The sequence below is a fragment of the Boleophthalmus pectinirostris genome, unplaced genomic scaffold (genome assembly GCF_026225935.1).
Source record: "Boleophthalmus pectinirostris isolate CB_2022bp ecotype Guang Dong unplaced genomic scaffold, ASM2622593v1 HiC_scaffold_3, whole genome shotgun sequence".
Taxonomy (NCBI): Eukaryota; Metazoa; Chordata; class Actinopteri; order Gobiiformes; family Gobiidae; genus Boleophthalmus; species Boleophthalmus pectinirostris.
Window position 1 is genome coordinate 27,957,412 of NW_026571299.1, and position 24,080 is coordinate 27,981,491.

At 38.2% G+C, this 24,080-nt stretch overlaps 1 protein-coding gene across 9 annotated transcripts in view; it reads right to left on the reverse strand.

Annotated features, from left to right (window-relative positions):
• Window positions 1-439: 439 nt before the first annotated feature.
• tfeb (transcription factor EB) overlaps window positions 440-24,080 on the reverse strand; it is a 63,383-nt gene continuing 39,742 nt past the window's right edge. For 8 of the 9 annotated variants that reach the window (XM_055161048.1, XM_020933112.2, XM_020933117.2 and 5 more), the window contains 8 exons: window positions 21,874-21,972; window positions 21,441-21,638; window positions 19,127-19,225; window positions 8,815-8,932; window positions 7,473-7,529; window positions 3,905-3,980; window positions 3,192-3,339; window positions 440-1,433 (listed from right to left, as the gene is read on the reverse strand). In XM_055161048.1, coding sequence (XP_055017023.1) covers window positions 888-1,433; window positions 3,192-3,339; window positions 3,905-3,980; window positions 7,473-7,529; window positions 8,815-8,932; window positions 19,127-19,225; window positions 21,441-21,638; window positions 21,874-21,972 — 1,341 coding nt within the window. In that variant the 3' untranslated portion in view covers window positions 440-887. The remainder of the gene's footprint in view (window positions 1,434-3,191; window positions 3,340-3,904; window positions 3,981-7,472; window positions 7,530-8,814; window positions 8,933-19,126; window positions 19,226-21,440; window positions 21,639-21,873; window positions 21,973-24,080) is intronic. The other variant, XM_055161045.1, reaches the window with a different exon arrangement.

Sequence of the window (24,080 nt, forward strand, 5' to 3'; positions counted from 1 at the left end):
GTCTTCTTTCACCTTAAAAGTTAAATTAAGCATGCCCACCATCAATCACTAGACAATTTGCGGTCGGATAAATGACGCTAAGAGGACAAAACTTACGTCCTTGTGTCTGTGTTAAATTGACTGCGTTGTGTCCCTTATTTAGTTGTGTTTAGTGTCACCTGAAGGATGACAAGGGTACTACAGAAGTAATCAGGTAAATATGGCTTTCATTTAAGTAGAAAACCAGAAAATGCACACAATTAAAAGCACTTCTGAGTGACTGGATTGACAATTCAACTAAATATGATTGTGGGTAATGTCAAAAAATGTATGGCATGATTTTAAGTCCTAACTCGGGCTAAACCAGGACTAAAGAATGACTATTCTAGGACTAAACCAGTTCTAAAACAGGTTTAAGCAAGCACGCAGCTTCCTATTATGTAAAAGTGAACTCAGCAGGTCACAGCCAACATTATTTTTTTTATTTAAAAGACAAAGATAATAATGCAAATGCAATTTTAGAGACATAATCAAATCCCAAAACAACAAATACTATATATATATATATATATATAAAGAAAGACGGCGAAAAGTGTCTCAAATGTGATGTGACATGATTTCAGCAGTTCTTCGGGATTTAATTTTGGCACTGGTTTTATCCCAATGTAGTCCTTGTTTAGTCCTGGTTTAGTTTTAAAAAAAATCAGAAATGAAAAAATAGACAAGTTTTAGAAAGTGTACCTAATAAAGTGGCCAGTATATAGCTTTGGTGTCATTTCTTTAGAAAATCCAACTGAAGTCTATAAAATTTCGCTGCCGAGTTTCAATATTTGCATTTACGAGCTGTACCTAATAAAGTGGCCGGCCTATGGCTCAATATGTTTATTTTTTGCATGTTGATGTGACTTCTACATGATATCTCCATCGTCAATACTAAAGCTGGACCTCCGGCTCGAATCCACGGACGCTTCGGGAGACATGGCGGACAGTAGCGGATCTCCACCCATGGGCGAGAGGGGCTCATCCATCATCAAGAAGCCCAGGTCGCCTCTCCTTCCCTGGGCATCTACTCCGGCCATATCCCCCAACCCCCCCATGCCGTCAGAGAACCCGGCCATCCCGTCGCCAAAGTCCAAAGGGGAGGTATAGTCATATTGGGAGCTCCCCACGGCCGGGTACTGAATTGGGGGCGGCTGTTGCTGGTGGAGGGGCTGGTGGTGGAGGGGCTGGGTGAGGTGGTGGGGCTGGTTGTGGAGGTGCGAGCCCATATAGTGAGCCTGCTGCTGGGGTTGGCTGTGGGGTAGGTGGGGGTGGTGTACCGGCGCGTGGGGGTGGGAGAGGGTCTCGTCGGGGCTAGTCTCTTGTTTGATGAAGTTGGCCATGAGATCGGCGGGGTTCAGGCCGGAGGGGGAGGAGCTGGGGAGGCCGTGGAGGCGAGCCTGCATCTCCAACTCCTGTGCACAAAAGACAGCTCCAGTCAATATAACGTATGACAACAAGCTTTCAGTACTCACTTAAAGCTACCGTCTGCATGTTTATGAGATTTTTTTTTTTTCACCAGTAGATGGCAGATATGAAACCTGTTCCCCCTCCCATCATCTGTTCTAAGCCCACACACTATCAGACAGCAGTAACACAGACATCATCTAGTGGTGAAATGTGAGAATGCAACAGGGATGGGTTGGCCAATCTAGTTACAACTGGTAGCTTTAAGGCCAATATAATAGCATGACCAAATTAAGGGCAAATTCTAGACATAACTAAGCCAATCATGCGAAGTTTCAGTGATGATAAACTTAAGATCCCTCTTATACAAGCAAAAATATAATTGATGGCCATTACGTCAACTTAAAGCCACATTATGCAACTTTTTAGCAAAAAAAAAACCAAACAAAAACAAAAACATTTGGTTGTGTTTATTGCACTGAAAAATATAGAACATCCTTACAGTGGGCTCATAGCTCCACAAACCCGAGTCTTACTTGTCCTAGTCCAGTCTTTCCCAAACTTTTTTTCTGGGGACCCATATTTGAAAAGTCACAATCCTTTGCGACCCAAGTCAATAGACATTATTTGTAAATCACAAAATAAAGGATATTTTATTGTTGATTGAGTGAAAGTGTCTCTTTGAACAATTAGTATTACTCAAGTTTTAAACAATGAAAAATAATAATTGAATCAGCAATAAAAGGTCTCCATTAGTTGCCTGAAGTACACTGACCTTTGCTGAATTATCTCATTCTTTTTTGGACAACCAAGCAAGCATTTCTCAACTTTAGCTACAGGAACAATCGATCAGAGCAGGGAGATAGGATTTGCTGACTCACTCGCTCTCTCATGTGTCAGAACTGTATATTGCAAACCTACATGCAGATCGTGACAAGGAGACCCAACCAGTCTTTGGGAAACAGTGGCTTAGAGGGCAGCCTCCTCCTGTTTGTGTCCATGGAACTGTATTTCTTTTGGCTATAATCTCCCACAGCATGGCATAAAACATATCTATATCCATGGAGAATCTTCTACGGTTTGGTTTTAACTTTCTATTTCCATGGAATCATACAGGTGACTTAACTGAAAAAGTCACTTGGATAAGTAGTAGGGGTGTAACGATATCTCATGATACAATATCGTCACGGTATGAACCTCACTGTACGATATTTATTGCGATATTGTGGGGAAAGCTCAGGACTAGGGATGTAACAATATCCAGTTCTCTCGGTATGATATTTTCACGATGTACATCTCAAAGCACGATATTTATTAGGATATTTTGTGGAGGTTGACAAGACTTAATCCAAAGAACTAAGACTTATAAGTGCTTAGAACTGTTATTTCTTCATGTAGTCTAAACTGAAATAGAGCAAAGGATCATGGTCTATGTAGTTCTCTCTGTCTTCTTTTAGCTATTGCTGCACCATAACTCTTAATTTAAGCAAAGAGACTTCTAATTCGATATATTGTGATGGTCCACGATATTACTGTGAGAACTTTGACGATACAATATCATAATATTTCGGTTATTGTTACATCTCTAATAAGTAGCAAAATGTCTTCACTCTAAAACTTTAGTAATGCTATTTTCTTTTGCTATGTATCCTACCTGGACGTCTCAAGTATTACACAGACACCTACCTTCAGAAAGTTCCACACTGTGCCTTTACCCAGTATCATTGTGAATCCCCCTTATATTAGCCTTGAGTGTGAGTACTGACCTGTATACGAAGCAGCAGCTGTTTGTTGGCCATCTCCATTCGTTTATAGTTGTTCTCCACCTCTCTGGTCCTCTGCACGTCCTTCTGCATCCTCTTTATGTAGTCCACCGAAGCCCTCAGGATTGTGCCTTTGTTCCAGCGCACGTCCCTACACACACATACAAACATACAAAAAGAATTAACGGACAGTCCAGTCATAGCTGTGTCATAATTGTGTGTATATTAAAGATCATATAGTACACTAAATGGACTCTTGTGAGCTTTAAGTGATGTTAGAATGTTGTTACCTCCTCAAAAACAGACCTGGAGTTGTGCTTTATTCCATTCACACATGTTTGAGTAACTCTTTATTATTAGTTTATCTACATCTGCAAAGCTCAAAATGCTCTGTTCCACTTTGTGACGTCATGAAGAAGTAGCTTCAAGTTAATGGCTACGTTTTACCTTTAGTTCAGTAGAGACTGGCAATTCCAGGGTTGAAATTATTCAAATGATGGAGTTTAAAAACACAGTGGAGCACTTTCTGTATTACCACATGATGGAACAGAGTGTTTTCAGTTCAAGAGAAAAACTCAGCCTAAATATGCAGAGATTGTGTGTTAAACATGTGTGTGAATGCAAACATAAAACAAAACACAACTCCAGGTCTATTTCTGATCAGAACACAGCATAATATGGGTCCTTTAAACACTAGCAATCAAACAGGCACTTACAGGTCATTGGTTTTGGGGATCATTGTGCCCAGCTCCTTGATGCGGTCATTTATGTTGAATCTCCTCCTTCGCTCAACTGCAAGACACAAGAAATAAAAACAAAAAAATAAGATTTATAGCATAGATCAGAAAATAGGGTACCATATTTTTTGGACGATAAGTCGCACTTTTTTTCTTGGGTTGGTTGGTCCTGTGACTTATACTCTGGTGCAACTTATATATTAAAATGTTCACACTGACAGCCGCTAGAGGCTCTAGGACTGTGTGTCAGTATCTTCTACTCCAGTACCACTGTCACTTCGCCCTCTACTGCGCTGTCCTGCTGCAAGTAGTGAAATTTTTAGCCGAAAATGGTAATTGAGCAGCAGAAAAAAAGTTTAGAGTGAGCAAGAAACTTGTAAGGGACTGGCGGAAAGCAGGGATGGAGAACAGCTTCATGGCAACTGGGAGAGTGCACCATGCAACTTTCCTGGAAGTCACTGGATGGATGGACAAAGCCTGGACTTCAGTGACAACCGAAACTATCCTGTCAGGATTCAGAAAGGCCAGAATAATTGGAACTGGAACTGATGCTGAGTCTGACGACAGCTACACAGAAGAGGAAGCGGTGCTCTGTTTACCTCCAGAGGTCGTGGAGTTGCTCAGAAGTGACACAGAGGATGAAGAATTGAATGGATTTAGTGATTTGGAGTGAGATGCAGAGTTTGGTAAACTTGTTCTGTTCTGTTGTTTATACTATAGTTATCTGAACTGTTCATATGTGATGTTAACACTCTGTTGTTCTCTGTTCTATTATTATTACTGTAACTTACCTTTCAAGATGAAATGAAATGAAGTGTTCCTGGTCTCTGATTTCATAAAATAAATTTCCCCCAAAAAGTGCGACTTATAGTCCAGTGTGACTTATACATGTTTTTTCTTAATAATATAGTAAAATGGGCTATTTAATACATGTACATACATTCAATAAATGTCCATTCTTAACCTTTAACATCAATAATATGTTCTATTTTTGTCTTATTTACTTTATTTGCAAGGAGAGCTGTAGTATATGTTGCAATCAAATCGAAAAAGTTCTCAAATGCACATGATTCTTGTGTTACTTCTCTTCAATATTAATGCACCTAGGTGTGGTTAAAATGTGCACTTTGAACAGAATGTTACTATTAAATTACACACAACTTATCACAGTACTTATCAGTAGAAAAAACATAATTAAATATATATTTTCAAACTCATGCAGGCCTATTATTATACCCTTACAGAAGGATGGACTGTAGACTGTTTTTGTAAAGTACCATGGCGATAATGGATTACAAAATGGTGCAATGTTCCTTGAAGCGTCTTTAAAAAGTGATAAAGCTTTATGTGCGGTCGCAGGTGATTAGGCTTGAGTGCCAGAGCAGCAGAAACACTCAGGTTAAACATCCACCCACACTTTCTCGCAGTCAGCGAAAAGACGAGAACTGTTCACTACGGATTATAGAGGATCACACCAGAGCAGGGTTCATCTGGACTAAGCATTTCAATGTGGCTTCACTCTTACTCATTTGTTTCAGTTTATTTCATATTAGTGTTGTTATGATACTAAAATTTCAAACTCAAAATCAGTACTAAGGAATAGACTTGATACTCGATATTGATTCCGATACCACAATAATAAAAAACTATATTTAGACTGTGACTCTGATCTTCAACATTAAATAATAGTACTTCCTTTAAAGATGCATTGTGTAACTTTTCTGGTGAAACGTCTGTCATTTTTTTTTTTTTTTCATGGAGATTTTAATACTTTGCCTGAAATGTTCTAGCCAGGTTGGCGCCACCTAGTGCCTCCGCTCAATTTAATTTCTGTCTAGCGACTAGGTCAGGAATCAGAATACTCTATGGTTGGATGGTTCGCAAAAATCCCGGAAGTGCAAGTTCAGGCACCAGCCAATCAGCAAAGAGCCATACATTCTGTGTGGGCAACGATTCCTGAGATCGAGGATTTAAAGCTGTAACAAAGGGAATGTTTGGTTCATTTTATCAAGGGGAAAGGCGCTATTGCCCTTCTTCCTACAGGATTTGGGAAAACCTTAATATACCAGTTAGCCCCGTTACATACATCACGACCAAATAGCAGCAATTGGTTGAATGATAAAAAGTACCCGCCTACAGTCGACCAAACGAATTCTAACACTGTGAGGTCAGATGGTTTCTAAAAGTGAAACCGGCTGATGAATCAGGCTAGAAATATTCCACATCTGTCTTGCATTTATAAAAATTACAGGTGTTTTTACTGCTTAAAAAACAGATCGGGTGTGTAACTTGGCTTGGTGCTGTCACTTTTTTGGAGATAGATATGTCTAATGTAAGACTGTGGAATAACAAGGATTTGACGGACCCTCCAACAAAAAAGTTACACATGGTCCATGGGCAAAGTCTGTGTGCTCTTATACTTTCTGATACAGCTCAAGATCATTTTAAAGGTTCATTTCTGTCCTATGAATGTGATTTTTTTATTATCGATATCTTCTTAAATCAATACCTAGTTTCAATACTAGTTTTAGCATTGATTAGTATCTGATTCTCAATACTTTTGATAACCCAATTTCACATAATGGATCATTTTTAGAATTCAAAATGTGACGACCATGTCCAAGATGGTGAACAAAAGCCGCTTTTCTCTGCTGATTACATTATACTTTCCTATGAAATGTCCAAAAGGTAAATTCACAAATTCAGAATTTGTGAAATTTTTCTAAAAAATGTTTTCTATTTGTGACTACACCCAATAAGTCACCATATTCCAACAAAACGACCCAAGAAGATGATCACTGACTATTTGAAACTATTTGATCTTGATTCGATTCAAAAGTGACTCACTGCACTGCTCTGTCTTACAAATCTGGCTCTTTGATACATTTATTAACTTGTATTTTGTTTATTAACTTGTATTTTGTGTTCATGTGACCTCTGTCTGGAATTCTTCCTGTAGGGCAAAAATAAGTAGAATAATCATGACTAATGGATGTTTGATATAATAAAATGTAGGAATTTTGTGGAAAAAACTGTGAGAATATTATATTTTAACTTCTTGGGTTCTTTTTAAAGACAATGCAGAAAAGTGTGTTTACCTTGTTGACATGTTTCGGCTGCTAGCTGCAAGCCATCTTCAGAACAGTTCTGAAGATGGCTTGCACACTTTACTGCATTGTCTTTAAAAAGAACCCAAGAAGTTAAAGTATATAAGAAGACAAAATGAACATCTTTTGCTGTGAGAATATTAATTCAAAAGGCCTTCAGCTGCTTTTTGTTATCTCAGTTTGTCTGAAAATGTATTTATCTGATCATTGTGCTGCATGAGCATTTGATTTCAACCATGAAAGATCTAACTATTCAATTGTATAAATGGTAACGATTAAACATAATCTTTTTCTAGCTGTTTGTCACCCCAAATAAAAAAATAAAAAAATAAAGTCTATTGTGGCTGGCCATAATAGACTAAATTCAAAATAATTTCATTTACATACATGACATAAAATCAGTCAAAGTGAAAATGAGTACGTAAAAATAATGGACTTACTGAGATTGTGGTTGTCTTTCTTCTGTCTCTCTTTGGCCAGAGCTCGGGCTTCTGCGTCTTTGCAAAAACAAAAAGATATCAACAAACAAGCCACAACTACTTCAGCCCGTAATGTGAAGCCTGGTGGACGGCATTAAGAAGAATTCATCATTTGGACAGATCATGTTAGATGTTTAAGAGATGTTTATAAATGAACTTGGTTTGGAAATGTACTGAGGAGGGAGAGTGAGTATATGTGGAACGGAATGGAATAATAATTGATAGCAAATCGCAAAAGCGTTTATTGTGCACTACAAAATCCAAAATATATTGTCGCCACTGGGTCTTTAAAGGCACAGTATTCTACTTTTTAGCCAAGCTTCACATTTTACATTTGCCATCTACTGGTTAAAAAAAATCAAATAAACTTTCAGATGTGGCTTTAACTGAGAGGAACGAACCGAAAGAGAAACAGTTAACATAATTATGCAAGCAGTAAAGTGGAACGTTTTGTAACAATAACAAATTACACAAAATTGCAAAACACATTTTAAAAAGTACCAGTGTTACTAAGGCTACATTCAGACTGCAGGGCTTAACGCTCAATTCGGATTTTTTTGTGAAATCCGATGTTTTTGCGAGGTCGTTCACATTTCCAATTAAATGTGACTTGTATGTGATCCCCTGTGTGAACATTAAACGGCCCAAAAGTGTCCTGCATGCGCACTGGAGGACACGATGATGTCAACCGCAGCGAGCGTGCTCTGTGTTTACGGAAGTTGTCCAAACATGGAGGCGAGCATTGAGCACCTGGAGATTTTAAAGTTCCTCTTGTACCGGAGCCAGAACATGTACAACTTACTTGTTTTAAGGAGGAGATTGAGAAGGACGAGGTTTTTGGCCGTGGCGTTTTGTGGGGCAGTGGCAGCAACGTCCGTTGAAAGGAACGTGTGGATGTGGAGACGTAGCCAAGAGTGGTGAGGGGCGATGTGCTTCACTTCAGTGACACAGAGTTCATTAACAATTTTTGCCTACTTCAGCGCAGAATAGTGACATTTGTGGCTTGTTGATAACGTGTAGGTCGGATGAATGCACTTTGGCCGTTCAGACTGAAGTCGCATGTCAAAAGATCAGATATGTATCGGTTTTAGGAGCACATATCCAAGTGGCCTGGGTCACATTTGAAAAAATCGGATGTGTGTTGTTCAGACTGTCATTAAAAGATCAGATACAGGTCACATAGGGGCCAAAAAATCAGATTTGGGTCACTTCAGGCTGCAGTCTGAATGTAGCTTAAGAGTCTTTTGATAGACTATAGCAGATTTCCTTCAGGCGGCAGTATAATTTAAAATGTGTTCCGCACCTGACAGCTCTCGTTTGATGGTGAGGTTGGCAGGGCAAGAGTTACTGGTCATGGCAATGCCCGGGCCCTTCATCCCCGGAGCAGTGTACACGTCCAAGTGACTGTTGGACAGGGGCAGCTGAAGGAGAACACACACAAAACAACCACATGAGTCAAAGTTCATCTTATAATTATTGTAGTTTCACTGTTACTTAAAGGTGCATTGAGTAACTTTTCTGGTGGAGGGTCTGTCACTTGCTTTAATGTGTACTATACCATACATTTATTACATTACAGGTGGTTGTATAGCTCAAAAATACCTAGAAAAACATCTCCACAGATCGGACTTGTAACTTGGTCAGTTGTGGTTTCCATGAAGATAGAAAGATTTAATACAACACTGTGAAAAATTCCAGACAAAGCAACAACATCTCCATGAAGAAAAGCATTTGACGGGCCTCCCCCAGAAAAGTTACACAAAGCACCTTTAAATGACGAGAAAGATCCTTTTTAATTGCACGTTGTTTTGCATTTCTCCACGTACAGTACTTGGAAACAGTTGTGAAATAATTGATTGAAATGAACTGGAAGTAAAATGCAGAAGTTGGTGCCATGTTGGGTTTTACCACAACAGTCTCACAGCTTTTGCATTTTACTCATTTAAATCCAGTGACAAAGTGGAAAAGGTAAATATTGCTCTTTGCTTTTTTTGTTTTCCAATCAGCAGTGACCATAAATGTGCAGTATGTAACATTACTGCTGGAAGTTTCGCCATCTGTTTGCTTAATGTGTCATAGAACCTCCAAGAACAAGGCCAAGTTACACATTAGATCTGTGGAGAGTTGAACCCACTCACAGTAACAAATGTATTTTAGCAGCAAATACACCTGTAATTAAATAAATGCAAGTGGTGGGCCCTGCATCCAAAAAGTTACACACTGAACTATCAATATTGCTTAACATTTTGGATTGTTGATAAAGCAGATGACTCTAAATAAAGTTACTGGGGACATTTTTTAGGTCAGAAAATATCATATGACACAATAATAATGAAAAGCACTTGATGTCACTGTCAAAATAACCCTAAAGCAGGATAATCCCAGAGAGTATCAGGGGTGTCAAACTCAAATTCACAAAGGGCCAAAATTAAAAACTGGGACTAAATATTTATTAAAACATTTCAACAACATCTGTATGTATTCTCTTCTTTCGAGATAGGTAATGTTAAATCTTTTCTTATTAAATAAATGTTTAATAATAGTTTTGCTTAAATATTGAATCCAGAAAAAGCATAACATAAAATAATAACAACATTTTCTCTATAGCTTATGTGTAGCTTTTGAACTCCTTTAAATCGTTCTTTCAACTATGAACAGTCAAAAATCATAAAGAAAACTAGACTGTGATTTACTCTGACGTACATGGCACCAAAGCAGATACAAATACTTGGCATCTCTTCATAGATACAAGTTCATCAAAGTATTAGTATTAGTATTAGTATTATTATTAGTAGTAGTAGTAATAGTAGTAGTAGTAGTAGTAGTAGTAGTAGTAGTAGTAGTAGTAGTAGTAGTAGTAGTAGTAGTAGTAGTAGTAATAGCGGTGCATGCTCCATACTGGCACAGCAGACGGAGGGCCAGCTCTAATACATTTTTGAAATAAGCTCACGGGCCAAATATAATTATATTGTGGACCAAATTTGGCCCCCGGGCCTGAGTCCGACATGTCTGATGTAAATGAACCATATTGGATTTAAAACCAACAATAAGAGCACAAAGAAATATTCTAACGCAGGGGTGTCAAACTCATTTTGGTCTGGGGGCCGTATCCAACCTACTTTGATCCCAAAGGGGCCGGATCAGAAAACTCATGTCATATAAACCCCAAAAATAACAATAAGTTCAAATATTTGTGCAGAGAAACACAAATCTATTACAGAAATCTTTTTTAATTGATGCACTTTCTTTTACAAAATATTATAATATTATGAACAACCTGAAACTTTAAGAAAAATACAATTTCAACACAATGTTTTAACATGAACTTGTATGCAAATAGGAATAAGTCAATTTTTGTTGGAAAATCCTGCACTCAGCTCCACTTTTCTCATGTTGGACATTTTTTTGATGAGGGTGTCACGGTCAACAGTCAAAACGATCGTCCTTTAAGAGCGTTTGGAAAGAGACAAGTCTTCATTTGTGCTGCTCTGGTGGGAGGGGCCACGCACAGAGACGCTGGAGACGCTGCTGTGATAAACACCACAGAAAATTAACAATATTTTAATAGAAAATATAATTAAAATATTTTAGTAGAAAATCAGCTGAGGGCCAGATTAAAGATCTTGGAGGGCCGGATCTGATTATGTTTGACACCCGTGTTCTAACGTATCTGTAATGAGCCATATGTAGGCCTGTCACAATAACACTGTATTTCTGAACAAAAATAAACACAATAAATGATAAGACTGAAAAAATCCAAAGCAGAATTATCCCCCAAAAAGTATTCAAAGTGTACAATACTGTTTTAAAAATGAGCTGCAATAAACACTTAATAAAACTGTGTTTATAAAATAATTTATTCGGCTCAAATCTTATGTCACAGTGCATAAAAATAACCAACATTTTCCCACTATTGCAAAGAAAAAGTCCCAATGATAAATACTGACTTCCAAAAAGTATTATCTGATATAGTATTTATTGTAACAAGCCTAGTCATACAGTATGTTAACTAATGTGTCCTATTGCTAAAATTTAAAAGGCCCATATTACGCTATTTTCTGATCTAAATTATAATGTTGTTTCCTCATCAAAAACAGACCTGGAGTTGTGTTTTGTTTCATTCTCACATATTTAACACACAAATCCTGCATTATTAGGCTGAGTTTTTCTCTCTCCAGGTCTGTTTTTAAGGCGCTAACAGCATTATAACATTTCAAAGCTCACAAGAATCGATTTTGTGTAATATAAACCTGTAAATTCCAAATAAAAATGGTCGATAAGACAAATAAACTGCAGAAAGCTCCCCTCCGGTCTGACACACTGAAGTCGTGGACAGTATCTTTACAGAGTGTGATCTTTAGTGCGTCGTAAACACAAGATAACATAATCATTGACCATCACCTCTGCGTCATATCTTATCTGTTTTATGAGACCCTGCGCTCCTCCTCAGCTCCTGAAATCCACCAGAGCTGCCACCATCTGCCCTTTAGACGTTGTGTAAGATTTTAGTGACGGGACGATTGGATTTTAATTGAGAATTTAACAAGAGTAAGTACAAGGACAATGATCTGCTGGTCTGCTCCAAAGTTTAACAAGACTCCACAGCTGCAGGCATACTGACCATTACCACTACTACTGCTATAACTATCACTAAAGTACAATCTAGACTATTACTAATGTTGCTGCTACTTCTACCAATAAGATGCAACTAATAATAATAATAATACTGCATTGATAGTATTGATGCTTTGCAGTGACATGACTCTGGGGATGTTCTACATGTATGTGCACTGGTGGAATGTTCACCAGTTACCATGGAGAAACAATGCATACATTAGTAAACATAGCCAAGAAAGATTTTAGATTGTTTGATTTAAGCAACACGTTTTTCAGGAGTGATCAATACAAGCGTTGGTGGTCCTGTTATGGTGTTTTCCACTAAAAGATGAGAGTAGTACAACAGATCAGATATCCTGCTGTAGTTCCAGCTAAGTCAGTTATTTCTGGTGAGATTGTGTTCAAATAAAGCTCAGATTAAACTCCAACAAAGCCTCAGACAGAGCATGCTTACAAGGGGTGTAACGATATCCAAGTCTCACGATACAATATCGTCACAGTATGAACCTCACAGTAAGATATTTATTGTGATATTTTGTGGAGGCTAACAAAACTGTGAATGTACTACTTTTTCCTCTTAAAATGCCTTGACAAGACTTAATCCAAAGAACTAAGAGCTGCCCAGAACACAGAAGGAAGGCTGCTAATCTGCACCATCGGCCCCCAACACTCATGTATATACTACAGTCATTCTAAGCAATATGGGTTCAGTGTCTTGCCTAAGGACACAACAGCAGGTTGCACTAGAGCCACTTGCCACCGTGTATTCCCAGCGGTCTCCCATCCAAGTACTATCAGTATCAGGCCTGGGCTTGCTTAGCGTCTGAGGTCTGACGAGATCAGGTATTAACAAACAGATATAACCACAAATAATACACCTATTAATACAATCACTACCACACCTACTACCACTACTACAACAAAACTATACTGACTCCTCTGCACTGTCTGACCCTCTCCTTTGCATCCTCTGCTCCATCCAACAGTCTTCTCTCACACAAACATCTTGCCCTCTTTCACTACATCTACAAATTTCCTCTTTGGTCATCCTTTAGGCCTCCTCCTGTTTCCTTCAGCACTCAAGCACTTTCTACTCAATTTTCACTACCCCTCCAAGTTTTCTCTATAAAACACCTCAGAACATGAACCTACACTCGGTATTTTTAAGCAAACACGTGGAGTAGCATAAACACATATTCTTATCTTTTTAAAGAAATAAGTCGTATGAGTGCTCTATGACAGTGTTGGTTTGAGTCAGAGTTCACACAGTAGTCTCAGATAAGCTATCTCTGCCTTTGAGACTGTTATCTTCAAAGCTTATTATTAAACTCACTCCAGGACCAAGAACATCCCTGACAAAACTACACACAGTTTCCGCTCATTTTACATGTTTAAATGTTGCAATGAAGCACGATTTAATGGATTTCCATGTAGCTAAATACAAATATGATCATAAATAAAAGGACTTTTTCTAGGGATGCACCGATCCAGCTTTTTTGCTTCCAATACAGATTTCGATACTATGGATTTAAGTCTCTGACGATGCCAAAATATCAACTGATACCAATGCAGAGACTGAAAGTAGCATTTATTTCCTTAAATAAGTACCTATAGAAGAGCTTTGTATAGTAGAAATACAAAGACCTTGACATTTTCTAGGCCAAATACACCCATAAATTCTCTTATTACATCAGTTCAAATGTCCAAAATGTCAGGATATCAGCTGAACTGATATTTGGATTCTGATATCCAATCCAGCAAATTTAACAAGAAATGAACGAAAAGGAGCAGAAAGAAGAGTCATCTTATGTTATCTGCACAATTATTAATCAGTTGTAAACAGAAATCTTCACTATTATGCACAACAACTTAGTTTCTTTTTCATACATACACATTGCATTCAATTTTATGTGCTTTTAAAATGCAATCATTGTACTTGTTTCTTTTATCTTTGTCAAGACTACTCCATTAGTTACCTCCTTTCGAGAGTCGATTCACTCCATAACCTTGGTTCTGAATCTGGGTTTTTCTCAGTATCGGAAATGATATCCAGTACCAGTATCGGATCGGTGCATACCTACTTTGTCAGACACCATACTGACAGAGAAAACTGGTCATAATCGATAACATGTAAAACCATAACTAATGATAAGATTGCACTTGCCTTGTAGAACACTGTAATAATATTCCACCACATTACATTATTCACTCAGTCCCAGTGTACTTTGTCACATCTGCCCCAAACACAGCTGCCATTCTGTGTGAAAGGCTTATATGACCCCCACCAAACACACACGTTCTACATTTATACCTAGTGGACAAAATGTCTTCTTTATTTGTAAGGCTGGGTATCATTAAGAAGTTGCTGATACGACACATACCTCGATACAGTGCACTTTTGATTCAGTACAATATATTTCAAATCAGTTTGATAGAGTTAAACAAAAATAAAGGCTAAATCATGGCTATGAATCTAAAAGTCTTTGTTAAACCACTTCCTGTGCAAAATTCATATGAAACTTGCCCATTTTAATCCTCCAAACAGTGAAAATGTTAAATGTGTTGCTTAGAAACAGTTCCTTCCTCTAAAAAAGGAACATAACTGTAGCAATGTAACAAAATAATTTAACAAAATACACCAAAAAATACTCTTGGTGATATATCAATGCAGCAGCCCCTGATATCGATATTGCCTCATCACATTCAACAACACGATATATCGATATTTCAATATTTTTGCACTTCCCTATTTATTTGTATAGCACAATTCATACACAATACATCAAAATCACAATAAAAACAAATCAAAACATTAATAATCATCATAAAATTAAAAAGAGAGAGAGACATTAAATTAGAGAGAAGAGAATGAAAACCTTTCAGTCATATGCACAGCTAAACAGAACTGTTTTGAGCCTAGATTTAAACAGTGTTAAAGCAGAGGCCTGTCCAAGAAGAGTTTGACCTGCCAACCTTTTGATTACACAGGACAGTCCATGCCACCAGGTCCAACACCCCAATTATATTAAAAAATGATGTGATAAAATTGATAAAAATGCGATTACTGGCCAGAACTTCTGGTTTTGTGCATCTTAAGACAAGTTTAAGTCTTGGTTTGGAGTTTGTACAACTCATTAAAATCAGCGTTTTAACCTGGTTTAGTCTTGATTTAGTCCCATTTAGTCTTTGCTTAATCTGGATTAGTCCTCTTTAGATCCTACTTTAGTCTATGCCCTTACTTAGATCATGTTTATTCCTGGTTCAGTCCTTGTTTAGTTTTGGTTTAGCCTCTATATTGTCTCTTATATCTCCTCATTAAAGCTTATACTGTATTTAAATAGTGTCCGATTGTAAATATTTAATTTTCTAGACTCCAAACTGGACCAACAGCATCCACAGACCACCCATTATCTCCCAATGCATTGATTTGAAGCTAAAAATCACAAACACATTCCTTAAGTCGCTGGTATTTGGTGGCAATCCCGGATTTTACTAAAGATTCCACAGATTCCATGGAATTTGCCACTTTAATCCCATCAGGATTAGGAGCTCGATTCCCAGTTCACTACTATTCAATTTCATTCAAATACAGACATCATAACACTGCTTTATTATTTAGCTCCTTGATTTTATCTCGGTATTGGTTTGTTGTTTTATCAGCTGCACCATTGGCTCGTCAGTCGTTTTAATCTACTCAAAGGGAAGGTAGAGATAAGAAAAGCACCAAATCAAACGGGACAGACAGAGGATGAGCTAATCACTCAAACACATACGAACAACAATAACATTACTACAAGCTTCAATATTCAGAGTACGTGAAGTAATGCTGCTGATGTGAGGTAGTTCAGTGCTTTGGGGGTAAAAAGTGTTACAAAAGTACTGAGACTTTGGGCGCGTTCACACAAGCACCATTTTTAAATTTGGACGCTGTGACTAAACCTGCAAACTGAACACGTCTAAACCAGAAAAAGACCAGGACTAAACCAGGACTAGAACAGGTCTAAACCAGAAAAAGGCCTTGACTAAACCAGGACTAGAACAGGTCTAAACGAGAAAAAGACAAGGACTAAACCAGGACTAGAACAGGTCTAAACCAGAAAAAGGCCTTGAATAAACCAGGACTAGAACAGGTCTAAACGAGAAAAAGGCCTTGACTAAACCAGGACTAGAACAGGTCTAAACGAGAAAAAGACAAGGACTAAACCAGGACTAGAACAGGTCTAAACGAGAAAAAGACAAGGACTAAACCAGGACTAGAACAGGACTAAACCAGAAATAGACCAGGACTAAACCAGGACTAGAACAGGTCTAAACCAGAAAAAGACCTTGACTAAACCAGGACTAGAGCAGGTCTAAACCAGAAATAGACCAGAAGTAAACCAGGACTAGAACAAGACTAAACCAAAACTAAAGCATAACTAAAACAGGAATAGACAAGTACAAAACCAGGACTAGACCAAGATTAACCAAGACCAGAACAGAACTAAACCAGGACTTGAACAGGTCTAAACCAAAACTAAAGCATGACTAAACCAGAACGAAACCAGGACTAAACCAGGACTAAGACAGGACTAGACCAGGCCTAAACCACGACTTGAACAGGGCTGAACCAGAACTAGAGCAGGACTAAACCAGAAATAGACCAGGACTAAATCTGGACTTGACCAAGACTAGTTCAGGACTAAACCAAGACTAGAGCAGGACCAGACTGGGACTAAAACAGGACTAGAGCGGGACTAAACCTGGACCTGAACAGAACTAAACCACGATTAGAACAGCACTAGACGAGGACTAAACCAGAAATAGAGCATGACTAAACCAGGACTAGAAAAGAACTAAACCAGGACTAAACCAGGTCTAAACCAAAACTAAACTAAGAGTAAACCAGGACTAGAACAGGATCAAACCAAGACTAAACCAGGGCTAGAAAAAGACTAAACCAGAACTAAACCAAGAATAAACCAACACTAAACCAAAACTAAACTAAGACTAAACCAAGACTAGAACCGGACTAAACCAGGCCAAGAATAGGACTATACCAGGATTAGAACAGGACTAAACCAAGACTAGAACAAGACAAATCAAGTCTACATCATTATTAAACTGGGCCAAACAAGTCCAGGCCATGGTAGCAGGAGCAGCCAGAAGATTTAGTAATTAACTAAAAGCATTATTACATTTACATAAATAAAGTTAAAAAAAAAAGGTGAAATAGTTTGGACAGATAATGAGAAACAAAAAGTATATATTTAGGATTTTTCAAAGAACAAAAAACATTAACACAGCCAAAACTAAAAACAAGTACCAGTAGTAGTAATAGTGGTAGTAGTAGCAATACTTTAGTACTGGACTTAAGTAAAAAAAAAGTAGAGGTGGTAGTTAAACAATATAGCCAAATAGATTGCTACGTTAATTGAAACTAAATGCAAGAATGCAAATAATACTTTTACTTCAAATAATACTTTAAGTTTTTCCACGTCTGTGTATTTCTAATCCATCAGTAACATAAATGCCCCTTTGTGTCCTACTCACTAATCAGTCCCTTGCAGCTCCCAATTAACGCTTGTTAGCTCCATCTCCTCACCACTTCCTTCAAAAACTTCACACAAAACGTTCAAACTTCAAATTTCAACCGAAATTTAAGCAAAAATAACAATTCTTACCAGTTGAATTTGTTCACCCTCAAGAACCTCCACAAGCGCATACGTTTTATTCATATCCTTCATCCTTCAGAGATTCCTTGCCGTGCCTCCTAGCTCCTGTCTCCTCTCTCCTAACATGCAGCCTACCCCTGTCCAAGTAGACTAGCTCAGAACTCAGTGTGGCTCTGCTCTTTCTTCTCAGCGCCACTAAATCAAATTGAACTTTAGCCCTGTTTTTGCCTCCTCTCTCCTCCCTCCCTCCGCTCTTTCTCTCCGCCTTGCCCTCTTAGTTTTCAAATATCTTGTAAACAGGTTGAAGGCTAACTTCTTTCAGTTTAATTTGTAATTTTTTAATGAGTGTCTTGGTGGAAATGCAGTGATTATGTTGTTTTTTGTTGTGCGTGGTAGAATTTATAGCTGGTGGATTTGGTAGTCTCCTTCCTAAATCAATTATACACTTAGAAGAAAAACTTGGATGCTGCAAGGTTTTAAACTTGACAGTAAAAGCTGCTGCAAAAAACAAATGCAAAGTTTGTTCAGGAGTGTAGAAAGAAAAGTTAAAGTTAAGTTATCCAACTTTATTCTTGTAAATAAGTATTTTTTTTAACATAACAATATTCTTGAAGCATAAATGTCTAAGAGATTTCTCAAAGTTTTCTGGAATATGTATGACAGCTAAGGTGGTTTGTGGGTTCTTTCTTCTTTCTGATTGAATGAAGACAGAGCTAATGACAGTATCAATGAGTCCAAACTCAGTTTGTCAAAAAAAAGAAAAAAAAACTTGGGTTGTTATGCTCTGAGGGCTGTAATATACTGTAAAAGTGAAAGATTATATTGTAAAAGTATTACTTTGTGACAAAATGGGGTCACTGAACTGTCTGCATACAACTACTAAAGCAATCTGATCAATTTCACAGAGAGCCTGAAAACGTCATTATATTATGTATGGGATGAGAGTGTGATGGTTGTGCATTGGCAGGCCACCACCATTTTAACAAAAGCTGTTCTATGCACTCACCTGACAGTGTATGCATGTGAATACTAGCACTGTGCCAAAAGTTTGGAGGCTATAGGAACAAGTCAGGTAGATTAAATTCCCTACTTCCTACTTTCACTGTTTGAAAATCAAAATGTTTAAAAGAAGAGGAAACTATAACCACTCAACCAGGATTTATGGTGATTCATCAGTAACAGTATCAGTAGTATCAGGGTATAAGCTCTACCCATGACCACTCACTGCTCACTTTAGCACTTTTTCACCACACTGCAGTACTGCAGTGTGGTGAAAAAAAGACAAATGTGACACTTGTTTTAATACAGTGATTAGTATAACTAAATGCATGTAGTAGTACTCACTGTGTTGGGCATGATGGGGTCTATATAGGAGTGGATATCATCGAAGTTCGACTGCTGCATACTGATGATGTCATCAATAACGTCACTGACATTGTCCATCTGACACAAAAGAACAACAAAAAATCTTTACACAGTTCATACTTATTGGTTGCTAATGGTTCTGTATTACACAAAACGGACTCTTGTGAGCTTTTAGTGATCTTATAATGCCATTGCCTCCTCAAAAACATGGAGTTGTGTTTAGTTTCATTCAGACATATTGGAGTAATCCTTCATTATAGTGTTTCAACATCTTCAAATCTCAAAACGCTCAGTTTCACCTTGTGATGTCATGTAGTGGTAATTTTCAAATTAACAGCTACTTTTTATAGTTTGTGCAGTAGTGTTTGGCAATTCCAGGTCTGAAATCTTCCAAACTATTTTTGTTAAGGTGTATGGAGTTTAAAAACACAGTGGAGTGCGTGTGTGTTACCACATGACATCACAAGGTAGAGCAGAGAGTTTTCATTTTAAGAGATTAACTCAGCCTAAATGTGCTGGGTTTGTGTGTTAAACTTGTATGAATGAAACAAAACACAACTCCAGATATGTTATAGATGTTATGGGCCCTTTAAATCTCACAACTGACCAAATACAACAGACTTAAACAAATGGAAGAGCTGAGTACCCTTGGCAAAATGTTTTTCCTGTTTTGAAATTAACATGACACCACATTGTTAAAAAGTTGTGCTGGGTTAAGTGTGAATCAGGTCAAAGTCTGCAGTTCAAAGTTGTCTTGTCACTTGTTAAACCGTAATTACAGCTGCAGAGGCGTAATGGGCCATTTAAAAGTCAATGAAAACCAGTCCTTTATTGTTCCATAGCGTCCACACACAAACTCTGAATAAACGTAAGATGATGGGCTACTAAAGAGCCATCAAATCATTACAAAGCTTTCATAAAATGTAAGAATATATCCACTTTACAGATAAGAGTTAATCTTCGTGATTTTATATAGCATTGTAATCAAGTCATATTTGTTCAATTTCATCCTTGTAAATCCTTCATAACACTCTGGCCTTGATGCAAAACACTAAACCAGCCACACCTGTGACCTAGAATTTATTTTTATTTTGTGAAGATTCAAACGTTCACTTTTTACATTAAAGGTGCACTGTGGAACTTTTCTGGTGAAGGGTCCACCACCTGCTCATGTTTTAATTGCTTAAAAGGCTTGAAAAACATGCATTCTTACAGTAAGCGGGGTCACCTCTCACAGATCTGACCTGTTATTTGACCTGGTTATTGCTTGTCAACTGGTCGACTAAAAGTTGGGTATGACAAAAGCTTTCAAAACAATTACGTGTCTATATCTATCTGACCCAAACAGCACTCAACACCTCCTTGGGAGTTACTGCAAAAACAATACATGCAAAGAAAATTACTGAGGAACACAACAGATTAAAGTTATGAATCATGGGTTTATTCAACTTTTTTTTTTTACACAAAAATACCCCAAAAATACCAAAAAACAGCTAACTCACTAACTTATCCTTTCTGCTGCTGTCTCATAGCCAAGCTTGTGCCACCTAGTGCCTCTGCTCAATTTCATTTCTCTCCAGCGACTAGGTCAGAAACTAAAATGCAATAGACAGTTCACAAAAACCCCAGAAGCCTGAGTTCAGGCACAAGCCAATCAGCGAAGAGTAATATATTCAGTGTTGTCAACAATTCCTGAGATTGAGGATTTAAAGCCGGAATAAAGAAAATGTTTGGTGAATTTTATCAAGGGGAAAGATGTTATTGCCCTTCTTCCTACGGGATTTGGGAAAAGCTTAATATACCAGTTAGCCCCATTAGCGGCACATTACATACGTCATGACCAAATAGCAGCGATTGGTTAAATGATGATTTTACCGTTGAACGCTTAATGCTGCGAGGTCGAAACAAAGTAAAACCGGCTGATGAATCAGGCTAGCTGTCCCATAAGAATCCTTATAATTTAAATACACATTTTGTTCGAGTAAGACTCCACTCACTGACTAAACGATGACAGAATTACAACCCTACAGTGCCTAAACCTGGAGACAGAAGACCCATAAACTCTTTTCTCATTCTCTGCGTATGAGGCCATGCTCAGAACCTCCAGACTTGCTCGCTCACTCACTCGCTGAGCTGTAGAGGCTGCATTAGCACTGAGTCAGCATTGAAACAGTCAACTCAAATGAGAGGCGTATTCCGCTTTCTGATTGGGTAATAATCTTGAGAATCAAAACAATCTATTACATTTTGACAAAGCAGCTCGTGTGTGTTACTTGTGCCCACCGTGCCTTACCTCTTTCTCGTGCCCAGAGCCGATGTTGAGCATGGCCATTGGACTGTTGGGAGCGCTGTTCCCTGATAGGAGCTGCTCTGAGTGCATGTGGGAGGAGTGCAGAGGAGCAGGGTGAGGGGCTAACCCTGCGGGGGGACCCAGAGAAGGAGGGGGAAGAGGGGGAGAGGGAGGCACAGGCCCAACCACTGTCTGGATGGTCTACAGGACGAGACAGATCAAACAGTGTTAACAAATAAAACAAGGAATAAATAAACCTGGAATATCTGGGACTAAACCAGGACAAAATCAGGACAATCAGAGCTAAACAGTGCAAAATGAAACCGAGGATTTAACTTACTCACAACAAAGTACAAGGACATAACCAGGACTAGAACAGGACTAAACCAAGTCAACATCAGGACTAAACATTTGAGAACGTGAAAGTGAAATGTACCTGTTTGGTGGCGTAGGTGGTGGATAGGTACTCCTTCACCTGTTGTCTCACAGACTGTCGGATGTGGTAATCTGTGGGATTCTCCAGGTGAGTTTGCACCTACAACACAACAGCAACATGTGTTAACAGAAGTCAAATATATCACAGCGCAAGGAAGAATATAACAACAGACACATTTTTATCATTGTAATAATGACATTGCATTAGTAAGAGAAAAGTCCAGAATTGCAGAACTACAGATCGGCCAATACCAACTTCAAAACAATCCCTACTGTTTAGATATGGGGAAATAAATACAGAAATGTTTTGAGCATTCAAGTCTCAAAGCCCAGACAATACAGAATTACTCAAACAAGCACAATTTTGAGCACATTATTTATAACATATTATGTCCGCTCTAAACTCATAGTTAATTCTATGAGTTTAGAGTAGAAATAGACCGATTTAACGATATTTGCACTTTTTAGGGCATCATCTATTGCCCTTAAATCTCCAGCTAGGCCGATATTTTGTTTGGGTTAACCTGCTGCATAAGGAGTAGACAAAAAAGTTTTATTTGAACACATAAATGCAAAGAGATAATTATGACTACACAGCTTTCTTGTGAGTTTGTCATAAATTTAAGTTACATAATTTGGGGAAAATTATCAAAATCAACTCTACATATTTGCACAAAAATATCAGCTGATCTTATTGGCCATTGGTTGCTCTGGATTCTAAACAACTGTATCAGCATGGACCATGAAAAATATCGGTGGATCTGTAGTTTATAGTCTTAGCCCCAGCACCACTGTGTACTGACTATACAGTGTGTGTTGTACTGTGTCTGTATGTCAATCTGCACTTTAAACTGACACTAATAATGGGCCCATAGTTACTGAACTCTCCCATAACATAACATAGCATAACATAACACACACACGCAGTGTCTATGAGTAAATCCTGTTGAAGTGCCATGAGCAGCAGCTGTGCAGACCGGGCTCCTGAGGTGAGACTGTGTCCTCACTGAAGGACTAAGGAGCAGGTCAAAATACAACAGCACTTTACACTATTACACGCATGAGGGCTTTGTTAGAGCAAAACAACTGGGGACAAAGAGGCTTCATCAGTTATGTATGCTTCTGAATTTTATTGGCATTTAAACAGGCTTCTGGTCACCTTGGATTTAGTATTTCATGTTTTCTAACTTGAAATAATGTTGACATTAAAACATACATTAAAAACTACACCTTGGTGTGTTTTTTTAAGTGTGCACTCCCAATTTCCCCTTTTCGAACTAGAGCTTGCACTCCCACCTTCTCCAACTGTGCCAAAGTCCTGGTGCAATTGGACACACACTGGACAACCATATCAACCTTTATGTGCTTGGGCACTGTTCAACAGAGCTAATGTGAGTACACTTATAGTTACTAACTTTTTTCCCTACATAATTCCATATATCATACTTCATTTGATGTCTGCATGTGCTATAGATAAAATGTAAATAGTACTGTTGGCTGGCCCTGTCACTCTTATTTCTACACTTCTCTCTGAAAAAAAAAAAACAGATTTATCTTACTGAGTGTCTGCACAACAAATGATCATAATACTCAAGTTTGTTTAAGAAGTCAGGAGGGTAAAAGCTTGAACTAACTAAACACGTAAACTGCATATAATAAATACACAGACAACGTGCTAAATATATGGAGGATCATACTGACCGTGTAGTGAACTTGTCCTCATAGATCACTATCTCTGTTGGCAGAGACTGACAACATAAATAAACTAACATGATTTGAATCTGATCCATACAATGCATAGCCCTCTGTGTGAACATCGTATCAGAGCATCAGAGTCCTGTCAGTGCGGATCAAGCCCACACAAAGCAAACAGACAGGAATGAGAGGTATTGAACCAGTGATGGACAGAAGCACCTTATCTGTTACTACAAAGGAAACTCACTGGGGGCTATATTAACAACATGTTAACTATGTTAACAACACAAGCTGATTAACATCTACAGAAACTTGTATTTGCACTCAAAGAGTGAAAACCAAACTTTCTTGTTAAAGCCTGATCTCATCAGATCTCAGAATCTGAGATGGGAGACCGCTGAGAATACCAGGTGCCACAGTGAAGCGCCAGTGGCAAAACTGTTGTTCTGTCCTCAGGCAAGACACTTTATACACATTGCCTGGTACACATGTGGTGTCTGCGTGAGTGTTTGT